At 43.2% G+C, this 15,550-nt stretch overlaps 1 protein-coding gene across 1 annotated transcript; it reads right to left on the reverse strand.

Moving 5' to 3' along the window:
• Positions 1–6,781: 6,781 nt before the first annotated feature.
• On the reverse strand, positions 6,782–15,219 carry LOC127536846 (eukaryotic translation initiation factor 4H-like; the record flags this gene model as incomplete). The annotated part of the gene is made up of 4 exons (XM_051958180.1): positions 15,080–15,219; positions 7,286–7,473; positions 6,969–7,033; positions 6,782–6,880 (listed from the first exon to the last, which is right to left on the reverse strand). Coding segments are annotated over exons 1-4 (414 nt in total), but the record flags the coding sequence as incomplete, so codon positions are not given.
• Positions 15,220–15,550: the final 331 nt, after the last annotated feature.

Here is a 15,550-nt window from a genome sequence, read left to right on the forward strand (position 1 = left end):
ACTTCAAAGCAAAAATGCTGAATCAAACCAAGAAATACATCAATTAAAGACAGAAAATGACCGATTGCAAGAAGCAATTTCCAACCAAAAAACCCAGCTTCAAACTGTAGAGACAGAGCTGGAACAGTCCAAGAAGGACTATACAGAAACCAAACACCTTCTAAAGAAAGCTGTGTTTGAAAACAATGACTTAAAATCTCAAATCAAAGACAACAGCAGCTATGTGGCAAACCTCGAACGACAGTTGCAGGACGCTGAACTCAGAGCTGCAGAACCACTAGAAATTCAAAAGATCGAACCAAAAGAGCTAGCTGAACTTGAAGCTGAGCTCACAGAACCGGGGAGATACACCTCATCTCCTCCAGCAGCTCAGAGAAACCCATTACCCCAGGGTTCCACAGTCCGTGATTTAGACAGCATAGCTAGACACATAAAGCGTTTTGAACCGAATTTTAATGACTCCAACTATGACATCCTAACCTACGTGTCTGACATCAACTTCTTTTTGAAGAGGCGTCCACTCGCCTCAGTAGATGACAAGATTTGTCTGGTAAAGATGACATCCAGTCGTGATGTCAGCAGCTTTATCGACCGCCAACCTCTCAGTGTCAGAACTGATTTTGAAAAGCTGTGTCAGGCCCTGAAAGAGGAATACCGCGACCTCATGCCAGACACTGGCCTGATACCTGCCCTTTGGGTCAAACAGGGACGATCAGAGAATCCCCATCAATATTACCACAGGCTACGTCTAGCCTACTTTGGATCCCAAAACAAACCCGGAATGGAGGAAGATCTGCAATTCAAATCTCTCTTTGTCGAACACCTGCATCCTACTACTAGCTACCACCTTGGACTGTCGGCTTGCCCACGCTCCTTAGACAGCCGACAGCTACGCGAGCTGGCTGCAAAAGGCTTCTTTAAACAGAGACAGAGTCAGTCCAGATCAGCAAAACATAACACTGTTCTGTGTCTTGACAGCCCTCCCTCACTGATGGAGCTTGAAGGAACGTCAGGCCACAATTCACAAGGTCGGATTACTCATCCACCACTAGCTAAGCGGCCTGACTCAACACCGAAACAGTCCTCACCTCAGGGACCTAGGCAGGCCCACAAACCTGTCAAACCACCTTGGACTGGCAAACGCCAGGACCACATGAAACCTGTTCCTAACCAAACTCGGCCCCCAGGTCACCCACGAAGGGGACGGTCGAACCGTTGGGACAGACATCACAGTCGTGGTGCACCCCGTGACAACTACTCGCATAGGAATGATGAGAAAAGCAGACCCAGACAGAACCACGTCAGTGGCACAAGTGAGTCTGACATCCCTCACATTTCCCAAAAAGTAAAGGAGCTTAAACAGCTGCTCCAAGAGGTCAGGAAAACACGAGAGAAGTCAGAGCGTGACTCTGTGACATCTGTGTCTGCCTCCACCGATTCCTTCGGTCTGTCAACCACGGCTGGAGAAGAATTCTGCTTGGGACCTCATGTCGATGCAATGCACTCAGACCCCAACCATGAATATGACAACCCTGCCAGCCAACCAGATGACACAGAAAATATGTCAAACTGGGAAGCTGATGAACCTGACTTTGACTCAGACCCTGAGACTGACACGCTAGATTCCCAACAGGGGGGTGATGACCGAGAACTCCTCAGTGCGCTCTCAGAAGTCCAACCAGACTCTGATGATGAAATTTTTGAGAACAATGCATTCCCTGGTCCTATGACATTCCTGAGCCACCTCACTGAAAAGGGAGGAACAGGCCGACAATTTCTCCTACCGATAAACATTGAAGGTGTCCTGGATCAGGATGCACTTCTGGACACTGGAGCCGACATCACAATAATGTCACTCCCTCTTTTCCAGGAACTACAGCACAGACTGCACAGGACAGGTAGAAAGTCTGATTGTCAGTTCTGTGACTTAAACATCCAGCCATATGCACAGACAACCGTCACGTTGTCCACTCGGGCTGAATTAACGCTCACGATAGGACACATGACCTTGATCCATCCAGTGTATGTGTCATCTCTGGACAACACTCCTTTCCTTATGGGGAAGGACCTTCTCAACCGCTTTGAACCCATAATTGACTTTAAATGCTCTGTAATCTATGCACAGGTCCGCCAGCCCCTGCCGATCGCAGCTCCTGATGACACTGTGACACAGAGTTACAGACAGGAGCACACAGAAGACACCTTACAGGCTCCACAGAGCTCATATGATGTCTTCCTTTGCACAGTGGCTGAATCCACTCCTGCAACCCACCTCTGTCCACAGTCTGAATATGTCACTGAAACTGCAGGTATCAAGTGCACCGGCAGGGCAGCACTGCATGACCTCCTGCCTCCACTGGACCCTGGTCTTCCTTTCTCCATCCAGAACATTCCTGTGGACACTTCTTGGACAGGTGCCTCCACATGTCAGCCCAGCCCAAAATCTTGTGCCCACCCACCCACCCTGTCAGCCAGTGAGCTCACTCGCCCTCCCTCTGCTGCCCCACAGGCCGCTCACTCTCCTGTGTTGGTCTCCCTGGCAGCTGACTCTGACCTTATGACCCTGCCTTCACTTGACTGTGACACACAGGGCCCGGTTCCAGATCTTGTGAGTGCTAATACCTACACTCTGCGCTCTCTGCACTTCTCCTCGGCTTCTCACTTTTGGCGCCTCTCTACTGTCCTCGCCACTTTTCTGGTGTTCATCGGCCTACTTTTTCATGCTTTTGGCCCTCTCACTTCACCTTCGTTCGTGGTGACCCAAAACCACAGGGGGGTGACGTTGACACATGGCCATGAATCACCATGGGCAAATCCCAGCCTGAACACTGTTCACCAGACTTCAGGTCAGATAGGAAAAGCCAACCACAGAAAGTTTAAAACCAGACTACTCCTACTTCTGATAGCCATCACAGGAACTCCACATGAAGTGACCAAAGTTCCACTCCTTAAAATAATGACAGGTAGACAAAGGATTCTACTACTGCACCTGCTCTTCCAGCCAGAGGAAGCCTGTGTTGATACAGCTCACACAGCTTCCCACTATATGACTGACGTAAGTGACCAAAACCTCACGCAAAATAACCACCAAGTGGGGGACAAAACATGGTCCTACCTCTCTGCCCAACCACTTGAGAACACTAAACCAAGTGGGGGTAAGCTCTTCCCTCACCGGTCTGACCACTACATGATTAAGGACAAAACCGGTCCTGTAATCTACCAAAACAAAATCGATAGGGACAAAAACCCGTCCACTTTAAATGAATACATAAAAATCGTACCAAAACTTCATAAAGACTGCATGGGAAGCAATAAATCAGTCAGATCTCATACCAGAACTAAATAGATAATTAGGAAAAACTAAACGTCCTAGAGAAAAACAACAGGTGTAGAATAGAACAAAATTAAATAACTTAATTTTACAAGCCAATTGTAGAATTAACAGAGAAAAATAAATAACTTAATTTACAAATCCAATTGTAAAATTAACAGGCAAAGAAATAAATTACTAAGTTTACAAATTCAACTGTAGAATTAGCAGATAAAAGGAAATAAATAACTTTACAATCATAAGCCTAACTTTAACAAATAAACAACCATACAATCAAATTGTCAGGAAATTACCAAATTAAATAATATAATCACAACAAACCAAGACAGTTTACTCAAAATAACATAAACAGAGCTGTTTTCTTTCCTTTCAGACTCAGTGAAAAATCACTTGAGGTCCTCTCAACCACAGGTGTCTTGTCTTCAGTCAAGTTCACCCTTTAATATCTTATTAGCACCCTCGTTAAACTCCGTAGTTACAAGTGGGGGTTAAACCCATCGTATCAAGTGCACAACTGACCGTAGCCTCTGTTTTGATTCTCGTTAACATAAGATTTGCGTCTCTTATCACTGCCAGTACCGTGAATTCATAACTGTCTGTTTTCGACTGCTCACCCAGTAGATAAATATACTTCTGTCTGACACGTTTTCAAGACACCAGCTTTAGGTAAATCATACATCTATCTTCTCACTTTGAATCATACATCCACACTACTACTGACAATTACACCTCACATACGGTTAAATAATTTAACCATGATCTAACACTTCTGTAAGGATTTATATTTTCAGAAGTGACATATATAGCTTTAGGTTTGTTTTAATTTACCTTATTTTGTTTTATTTTCATTCTCTAAGCCCATAGGCCTTACCTACTCTTTATTAGAATCTTGATTCTTTTACTTTACCTTACTAGTCAGTAATAAAGCTGTTTCAGAAACTAACCCACTAACCCTTAGGATTCCTGTTCCTGATACTAATAAACATCAGCCCTGAATCAGAGCAGCATCTGAGTTTGTTCCTGTGTTCCTGACACCACGGATGACCTTGATGTTGGACCGAAGTTCGTCTGATACAACGAACATCGCTCCAAAGTGGGGGAATATGTAGCAAGACTGCAAAGGCCCTGGAATTCCTGAGCTGATCAAAACTCAGATAAGCTCTCCCTCTCTCCAGCACTGACCAACACCCATCTCTATAGGAGGATTGAGACATTTGTATTTCTGTAGGTTTTCATTCACAGAAGGATGGAGCTCCTGTGAACATTTAAACCCCTGGAATAATTTCTTCTTTTTAAAAGACAATGACTTTCAATTATATGCTATGGATGTTTGTTTAATGAATTTCATGCTAAAATCCCTTTTCAGCTTCAGGAGACCCTCAGACGGAGACGTCTCTGCATTCCACAGATCAGATAACAAGTCGTAAAACTTTATGGCTGAAGGCTAGAGTCACCCTCTCTCTCTCTTTGACTGAAACAAAGAAACTGGAACTGAACTTAAAAACCTTGCCAAATTAATATTTCTGGAATGTATTTTGTGTTTACAGAATTACCAATGTCAATGGAAATCATTCATCATTAACATATCCGAAAATCAAGATTCTATCTTTCACAGAAGTCTAGATACTAATTGGTGATGTTAATCATTTCTTCCCCAGGATACTATGATTTTGGAATGAATTCCAGATTAACCTCTGAATTTCCTCTCCATTTAGGTTGAATGATGACCATTGTATTTACCTGTTACCAAATCTCTGACTTGTTATATTTTCACTGTGATACATATTTTTAATGTCATAAACATAAACATATAGTTATGAATGAAATGATTCACATCATATGAACATATGTATTAATCTACACATTTCACTTCCACACAACTGAATATGGTGGAGATAGACAGATCGTGTTTTGCGCGTTTAATATCATATTTTAATCCATTCTGGACTCCTCTTTCTTCTCTACTTTGTGAGAACAAAGAGATTCCAAATTCCACCAGACTCGCGCCTAAAAGTTCTCTCTCTCCGCCCAGGTCCTCCCCTTAGCTGGACCCACAGATAAAGTCAGCCGTAGCCCACATTTTACCCTCTTACGCCCTTACGACCTACTCTTCTTACCCCTCTCTTCCTGAGAGGCCAACCAAAGTCTCTCTCATTATTTTCTTACCTAAAGCGCGTTTTTTCTATCTTTGAAATTCCCTCACCATCTAAGTTTGTTAACTATTTATCTTTTAATATTTTTGTAACTTAAGGAGACATTTTGCTCAGTTAATTTGTTTTAATCTGAAGAACCGATTCAGAACCAGCATTTATTTTTCTTAATTTTGACCGTTTTTCATCAACACCCATTTTCTTGGCTAAAGCCTGAGAACCATCATTTTTAAGCACTCAGCTGAGAACTACGGAGACCTGTTGGACCAGGTCTTTGCATAGAACCGATCAACCTGCGGCAGGACATCAAGGCGTGGCCACAACGACGACGACGCACCGTTCCGAACCTGCCGGTCCAGACCGTGTGCTGCGAATCTGAAGGCCTCGCAAGTCCCAGCCCCATGACGGTTCACTTCAATAACTCCAGCTGAGTTTGCTCTGATTCCATTCTATGGGTGATGTACTAACAGCTTGGTCAGTTAATTAATTTAATCAATTTATTCTCTTACAAATCATTAGAATTCTTAATCCAAATTACCGATTACCTCGTCAGGTTAGCTCTGGCTAATCCTCACCATATTTCCTTCTCTCTCACACCTACTTCCACATCTCTCACACATGCACACACCACACACACACTCCCACATTCCACACGCACACACACGTAGTCCTGCACGCACACACACACACACCATATCTACATTGTACATAGTTCACTTGTCATTATTTTCATAGAATAGTTAATAAATACCTCATTATAGACCAAATTACAGTCTTGTGTTTCTTTGTGTAGAATGTGGTCAATTTAAACGAGGATTCAAGACTTTTTGATATGAGATTGATCAAAATTTTTATGAATATTAATATTTTATTAATGTTAATTAATAAATGTCCTAGCCATTACAATGCTAGGTGGTGCCCCAATTATTAATAACGAGAGCAATAAATCATAACGTAGTACCGCTACACCAGTTAGAAACCAGTTAGAAACCAGCTAGTAACCAGTTAGAAACCACTTAGAAACCAGCTACTAACCAGTTAGAAACCAGTTAGAAACCAGTTAGAAACCAGCTAGTAACCAGTTAGAAACCAGTTAGAAACCAGCTACTAACCAGTTAGAAACCAGTTAGAAATCAGCTCGCAATCAGTTAAAAACCAGCTGGTAATCAGTTAGTGACCAGTTAGTTACTAGTTACTCACCAATCAATCACCAGTTAGTCACCAGTTACTGGTACTAGCTAGTTAGTAGATAGTAACCAGTTTGTAACTAGTTAGTCACCAGTCACCGTAGGGAGTTCGTACCTCTGCCGTCATCTTTCTTGAAGCCGAAGGCGCTTCCCCCTCGCTCTTGTCTCCGCCCCTCTGCGATGTCGACCCTCAGCGTCCGCTCACAGAGCAGCTGCAGGTCAGAGGTCACGTTAGCTTTAGCACTTTAGCACAACTTAAGTCACCTGATCAACATGAAGGTTTATGGGTCGGGTACTCACAGCGCCGTCGTACGTCAAAGCTTCTTTTAGAGATTCCTGATCTTCAAACTCAACATAACAAAAACCTGAAAGACACAAACATGGTGAGAGTCTTCAGATGAACACCTGGTTCTGATCCATCTGCTCTTATCAAATGGACCCAGACACCTGTAGACACCTTTAAACAGCTGTCTACATGGAAATAGAAAAACATCTACAGGAGGAGATGGTAGGAGCTTCAGGAGAAACCAGCTGGAGGTTCTGGAAGACGTTTGGTCCAGCTGGTTCCTCCTGAAGCTCCTCTGATCTCCAGGACCTGGACGCCTCAGGCTGCTGACCTTTGAACTTGTCTGTCTCTTTGTCTCTGACCAATCGGACGCTGCGGATGTTGAGATCTTTGAAGATGACGTCGATGTCGCCCTGCACCGTGTTGAACGGCAGGTTTCCAACGTACGCCGTGAAAGGAGGCTCCGACGGCAGCTCCTTCTGCTTCCTGGGGCCTCCGGGGCCGCCACCGCCACGGGGCCTGGCAGAGAGGATCATGGGAAAGGTTTGTGAGCGCACAGCATGATGGAACATGGAGTAGAGACTTTTAAATATTCAAGTTAAATCACGAGGTGAGGAAAAGCAACAGAAGATAAATCAGAGCCGCAGCATTTCCTTGATTAGCCGACAGCTTTTATTATTAACTCGGAGGTTTTTTGGAGGTAAATGTGTATTTCCCTCGTATTTCTGACCGTCTCCTAGTTCTGTTTTACTGAGTAAATAAAACTACAGACATATCTTTGTACTTTTGATTCATGTTCTTAGAAGTTAAAACCTTCTTGTGCAGCATCATAAAGTCCATGTAAATGCATTATTATCATCAAATGTTCAAAAACACAACATGTTCCATCTTCAGCATCTCCATTCAATGTGAATATTACCAATAGTTGAAACCGTGAGTGGATCAATACCCTGAGATTCTACAGTAGAAGAAAAACATGTCCAGCTTATGTCAAAGGATAAAACTTATCCCACACACCAACACAAACAATGAGACAAAATGACACAACAAATGAAAAAAGAAACGATATGACCAAAACAAGACACAAAACAACAAAAAACAGAACACAAAATGACAAAAATGAGACACACAATGATGACTGTGAGGCGTTTATGGAACATCAGTAAACTACAGCGTCTACTGATGAGACGTTTATGGAACATCAGTAAACTACAGCGTCTACTGATGATGAGGTGTTTAGGGAACATCAGTAAACTACAGCGTCTACTGATGATGAGGCGTTTAGGGAACATCAGTAAACTACAGCGTCTACTGATGATGAGGCGTTTAGGGAACATCAGTAAGCTACAGCGTCTACTGATGATGAGGCGTTTAGGGAACATCAGTAAACTACAGCGTTCACTGATGATGAGACGTTTATGGAACATCAGTAAACTACAGCGTCTACTGATGATGAGGCGTTTAGGGAACATCAGTAAACTACAGCGTCTACTGATGATGAGACATTTAGGGAACATCAGTAAACTACAGCGTCTACTGATGATGAGGCGTTTAGGGAACATCAGTAAACTACAGCGTCTACTGATGATGAGGCGTTTAGGGAACATCAGTAAGCTACAGCGTCTACTGATGATGAGGCGTTTAGGGAACATCAGTAAACTACAGCGTTCACTGATGATGAGACGTTTATGGAACATCAGTAAACTACAGCGTTTACTGATGATGAGGCGTTTAGGGAACATCAGTAAACTACAGTGTTTACTGATGATGAGGCGATTATTGAACATCAGAAACTATGGGAGACGCCAGTGTTTACAAACAGTGACATCACAAAGTCACGTGATTACCGCGCTGGTTGGCAAGAGGAACCAGAGGAACAATGGCTGATGATCACAATGCGAACTATCCTTCCATGAAATTGTCCGATTATGCTCAATCCTTATCACCTGAGGCCCGACAAAGATACATGAGTAAGCTGAGATATGAGGGAAACAGTGAAACCTTGTCAGATCCCTACAATTTGAAGACTGGGTGGGTTGACGATCCTTCATTGTGGCCGGACATTTCTTGACAAGAAACGTCAAGAAGTTGCTGTATTTTTTGTCTGCAGTATGGCTTCTATGTAACATTAACAGACGCACAGCATTGGTGATCGAAAACAGGACAATTCTAAAAAACGATCGCTAGACGCATACAGAAACAAATGTGGTTACAAATAGGAGGCTGCTGGCTTAAGGAGATGTTATTGAATATACTTCATCGCCTAAAAAGCGATCGGTAACACATGACAACACTGAACCAAACCCAAAGTGTAGAGATCGCTTCACGCGAAGGATGCGACACTAAATCAATATCTTTTGGTAAATAAGCTCAAAGTTGGACATACTAAACATGCTAAACTGTTGAATAGTTTACCTGAAGAAAAGTGGGAGCCATAAACACGATCTCTGCTGCTTACTGGGGTACAATTTTTCCTGTTGATGGCTGAAGCCACCGCCATCTTCTCTCTCCTGACATCGGTATTCGGTGAAATTTCAAGCCTGATCCCTTTTCAAAACGCTTCGTACAACCAACAACTACACACGCTATTACCACTGTGGTAAATACATGTGCAATTTCATTCATGAAAAGCGATAACTACGTATTTGTTTCAAACCCGATACCGTTCTCGTAGCAAGCCGTTATGTTACTGCCGGTTCTTGCCAACCAGTAGCAGTCTTGTACCACGTGACCAGAGCAAATGACGACACGCTGGCGTCTCCCATAGCGTCTACTGATGATGAGGCTTTTAAGGAACATCAGTAAATTAAAGCTGCAAGCAGCGATGGACGGGTCCTCGCATCCACGCTGGTCGTGAATCCACGCACGTCCACCAGGTGGCGCTGTGACTGAGAGTGTATGTCGGCCTCTGAATCGCATCTGGACCAGAGTCCAATCATACATGTAAAATTTCAGCCAGACTGTAGCATGTTCAGAGCAGTTATAGAGCATTTCCTGTCTATCCACCAGGTGGCGCTGTAACTCAGAGTGTATTTCAAACAGTGGATGTGATGAGGGTTGGACTCTGATCACTCATGAAAAGTTTCAGGCTGATTTGATCATGTAGAGGCCAGTTATACAGCATTTACTGTCCCTCCAACAGGTGGCGCCGCGACTGAGAGTGTCTGTTGGCCTGTAGATGTGATCAGGATTGGATTGTGATCACACATGGAAAGTTTGAGGCAGATTGGAGCATGCAGAGGAGAGTTATACAGCAGTTGTTGTTTCATGGCGAAGCATCAAAACGCTGATGGTCGCCATGGCCACGCCATTTGGCTTCTGGTTAAACTTTTGATAACTTTTCATCACCAAGTCCTGCTGTGTGGACTGGCAAAATTTCAGGTCACCTGGAATTATCCCCAAGGAGGTATTAACTCTCAAAAATGAGAAAAATCATCAAAAATCTCACAATTAATCCAAGATGGCCGACTTCCTGTTGGGTTTAGGACATGGCTCCAAGAGGCTTTTTTGTGCGTCCTGATGTGCTCTATAAGCCTCCCAAATTTCATGGATGTAGGTGAAACGTGCTGGGGGGGCTGTTTGTTAAAAATACTGTAGGGGGCGCTATAGCATGTGCAGTGCCGAGATGCATACAGTGTTGTTCCTTGGGTCAATGGTGATGTGTGTGGTAATTTTTGTGAGCATTGGAGTATTCCTAACCTGTCAGAAAGGGCTTTGTTTTTCATGGCGATATTTGGTTGCTACGGCAACAGCGTTGCATGAAATGTCACACCCTTCACAGTGTGTGATTGTCAAGAGGTGAAGACTCGACTGACCAATTTCCAGCATGATATCACCAAGTTTGGGGCCATTGTACCTGACAATATAAGGCCTTAAACTTACTATTACCAACAGGTGGCGCTATGACTTTTTCAGAATTTATGAGTGTGGATGTGTTCAGACTGGACCTGGTATCCAGCATGTGAAGTCTGAGGCAGATAGGATGTTGTTCAGCTGAGATATGAATCGTTAAATTTTCATGGCGAAACATCGAAATTGGTTTGGCCGCCACAGACACGCCCTTTGATGACAAGTCACCATTTTCACTGGGATGCATCATCAATGTGTTTAGGCTGTTGTCACTGCATTTGAAGTGAATATGATCAACCGGGTAACAATAGGGCATGAAAGTGTAAAAGATGTCTATTTCCTGAAACCACAAGGTGGCGCTATGACTGTCAATGAATATCCCTATGTGGATGACATCAGGACAGGACTGTCATCATACATGTAAAGTTTCAGGCAGATTGGAGCATGTTGAGAAGAATTAGACACCACTTCCTGTTTCATGGCGAAGGATCAGTTGTTTGAGGCTCCGCCATGGCCACACCTTTTGGCTTCTGGTTGAGTTTTTGATAACTTTTCATCAGAAAGGTCTGGTGCATGTACTGGCCAAATTTCAGTTCTCTCAGACTTATCCACTAGGAGCTATAAATTTTGACAAATGTACAGCAAATTCAAGATGGCCGACTTCCTGTTGGGTTTAGGGTGTGGCTGTGATTGACTTTTTGGTGTGTCCTGATGTGGTGCATATGCCCACCAAATATTGTAGCTGTAAATAAAACATTGTGGAAGTTGGCCTAATGACCACTTTTTCAATTTTGCAGGTGGCGCTATAGAGCCATTTTTTCACACATATGCGCAACTCCCATAAAATATCAAATTTTTCGCCAGTCCTGATGTGCACGCCAAATTTCACGCGTTTTGGTTCATGATAAGGCCGCCAAAAAGGCAATTCATTTCTCGAGGAGCGATTAAGTTTGAAAAATTTACAGCAAATTGAAGATGGCCGACTTCCTGTTGGGTTTAGGGCGTGGCTGTAATTGACTTTTTGGTGTGTCCTGATGTTGTGCATATGCCCACCAAATATTGTAGCTGTACATGAAACATTGTGGCAGTTGGCCTAATGACTACTTTTTCAACTTTGCACGTGGCGCTATAGAGCCATTTTGCCACGCACATGCGCAACTCCCATAAAATATCAAATTTTTCGCCAGTCCTGATGTGCACGCCAAATTTCACGCGTTTTGGAATATGATAAGGCCTCCAAAAAGCCAATTTACTTTACGGGAGAAAAAAAAAAAAAAAAAAAAAAAAAAAAAATAATAATAATAATAATAATAATAAACCCTAGGGTTTCAATAGGGTCCTTGGCACCGCTGGTGCCTTGGACAGTCGGTGCCCTGGCACCGCCTGTCCTTCGCACCCTCGGTGCTCGGACCCTAACTACAGCGTCTACTGATGATGAGGCATTTAGGGAACATCAGTAAACTACAGACACAACAGGTCACCTGAAGACATCACCTCCACCCGGGACAAACAAGTCTCCCTGTTCAGTGACGTTTAACGAATCACATCATCCACCAGTGAATCGCCTGAAACCCTCCAGCAGGTTTCCATCACAGAGATCTCTCTCTACCAGCCACAAACTGAAACACCGCAAACAACTTTAGAATGTCAAACATCTGTGACACGCTGGAAAATAATTCAATCTGAGCTTAAAACACCTGAGAGTCCATCCATCGTTTGACAAGTGCCACAAAATGAGAAATAAAATGACTAAAACGAGAAAAAAATAACAAGAAATAAAACCACAAAAACAAAACAGAAAAAATGACAAAAACAACACATAAAATAAACAATGAGACACAAAACCAAAAAATAAGAAACAAGACAACAAAAACAATTCACAAAATGACAAAAAACACAAAGTGACAAATGAGAACAAAACGAGAAAATTTTTTATAAAACAGAATAGAATAGGTTCATTGTCATCATACATGGCATGACGAAAATATTTCCATTTCCACTGGACAGTGCGAGACACAAAATGATAAGAAAATGACACAAAAGAGAGACAATGGCAAAAACAAGACACCAAACAACAAAAATGAGACACAAAATGACAAAAATGAGACACAATGACAAAAGTGAGACACACAATGACAAAAATGAGACACACAATGACAAAAATAGAACACAAAATGACAAAAATGAGACAAAATGAGCAAAAAGGGAAAAAACAACGAAAATGAGACACCAAACGACAAAAACGAGATATCTGCAGCATCTGCTGGTGAGGCGTTTAGGAACATCTGTAAACTAGCAGTTACTGGATTCATCCACATCATTCTTGTCTACAAAGTTTAACAATAAACTGTCTTCTCTCACCAAGTAAACCTCAGAGCTCCTAAACTCAGCCGATTCTACATCAGTCAGGTGACAGAAGGCGTCTACAGGTGAGCCGACTGTCTGCAGGTAAAACACGTCCGTCATACGAGGAATCAGCAGCATCTACAAACACACCCAGCTCTTCTCAGCTGCTGTGGTTTGTTATTAATAAGAGTGTGTTCAGCATCCTGTGGACGTTCTAACCGACAAACCTCTGAACCCCTAAACCTGCAGACAGAATCCAAACCAACCTATGAACACAGAAACAAATAAACTATCAATAATGAAGCTACTCATCAGGCAGAATCTGGAAAAACACAAAGAATCACGACAACAAAAAAGTGTCGTTCCATCATAAAAACAAACTAATCTGAGTTTAAAACTGAGGTATTCCATCAAAACCACTTTGTTCTACATTTGTCGTTTAGAAATTAGTGGAAAATGTGTTTTTGTGGATCAGATTCTGCAAAAACCTACAACTCCTTCACTGCAGGGCACACAACACAAAAGAGACACAAAAGAACAAAAACAAGAGAATAATGACAGTGATCCAAAATAACAAAAATAAAACACAAAATGACAAAAACAAGACAAAAAATGCCAAAAATGACCAAAAAAGAGGCACAAATTGAGAAAAATTCAACACAAAAAATGACAAAAAGAGATCCAAAATGACAAAAACATGACACGCAACAAAAATGCCAAAAGAGACACAAAATGACACTAAACAAGTGACAGAGCATCCTGTGGACGTTCATAGCAACAAATCTCTGAACCCCAAAACCTGCTGATGGACTCAAAACAACCTATGAGGACAGGAAGATATAAAACTTGTGTTTTTGTGAATCAGATTCTGCAAAAACCTAGAAATCCTCCACTGTTCAGCACAAACATGAAGTCCTGACTGAAGCTGAATCAGTTTCATTAAAACTAAACATCTGCAGTAAGAGGAGCTTTAACATCTGAGGAATCACGTTGGTTCCATGTTTAGCTTTTTATATAAAAACAATCAATTAAATGTTTTGTTTATAGATAAACTAATTATCTTTTCTTCTGGTTTCCATCATTCTGGCTCCTACTGCCACATTTTTCTCCTTCATGATGTTCTGGTGAAACAGAGATGCAGGACTTTAAAATGAACCACAATAAAGAAAAATGAACCACAGTGAATTAAAATGAACCACAGTGAGTTAAAATGAACCACAGTGAGTTAAAATGAGGTGCAAACTGCTTGGAGCTCTGGAGTTAATCAATAAAGGCAGATTGATCGGTGATGGCAGTGATCAGTATTTTCAGCTTCTTGTTCCAACTGAACCCAGATTGAAGCTCAGACTCCTGAAAACCTCCAGATCTGGTCCTCATTCATCAGACATCAGGAACCAGCAGAGCCCCTGACCTCACAGTAACTACATCCTATCGATGTTTATCAATAACTGACGGCCCGGATCGATGCCAGCCTCATGTTTGGATCCTACGTGGATGAATGTGCAGCTGCGGACACATGATGCAGCCATGCGGGCAGCCTGCATCTGCAGCCCCGCCATTCCCTCCACCTGTCGCGGTCTTCCGTCTCACCGCATACCGGCCCCGGCTCGTTATTACAAAGATTATCGGACACCGGAGCTCCGGTGGTCGGCGCCGCACGGCTGCCTTTATTTCACTGTCTGTGCGCAACTAGCCTCCTGCTAACAGTTAGCCTGTTAGCTCCGGAGCAGCGGTGTTTCCTAGCCGCTCGGCCCGGCCTGCTCTCACTCCCGCTCGGCTCGGTCAGCAGGCGCTGGGCGTGTCGAGCTCCCGGGCCTGTCCGCCCTGTTCTAGGGCTCGGGCCAGACGGCAACGGGAAACACCGCAACGGTCCAGTCGGGTTTTGTGTTCGGGTAGCACCGCGAATGTGCCGCGCAGAGCCGAGACTCACCCTCTGCCGCCGAAGCTGCCGTAGGCCCGGTCCCGCTCTTCGTAGCTGTCGAAGTCCGCCATTACTGCTGCTGTGTGTCGGAGGAGGAGGTCCTACACGTCACACTCACAGACGGTTTAGCTGCCCGCAGAGCGCCTGACTGTGACAGACCTGCCGCACCATGTTGGTGTGGACGTTTAAAAATAAGGTTTACATTTTAACTAACGGTGATAATCCTGGAGGAGCAGACACCAGTTCAGAAAATAAAAGAAGCAAACTTGGAGGGATTCTGATTGTAAAACTTGAAAACACACACTAAAAGAACTAGTCAATGAATTACTGCTGTATCAGGCTCATAGTCAGACCATTCTGTAGCTGAGTGTAGAATGGTCTGCTGCACCTCACTGTCATTCTGCTGCAGAGGTAAACAAAGCTCTGGCTTGTTTGTATTTATCCAAACCAATCACAGCTGTTTTGTTGAATCATAGATGA

Source organism: Acanthochromis polyacanthus, chromosome 13 (assembly GCF_021347895.1).
Source record: "Acanthochromis polyacanthus isolate Apoly-LR-REF ecotype Palm Island chromosome 13, KAUST_Apoly_ChrSc, whole genome shotgun sequence".
NCBI classification, from domain to species: domain Eukaryota; kingdom Metazoa; phylum Chordata; class Actinopteri; family Pomacentridae; genus Acanthochromis; species Acanthochromis polyacanthus.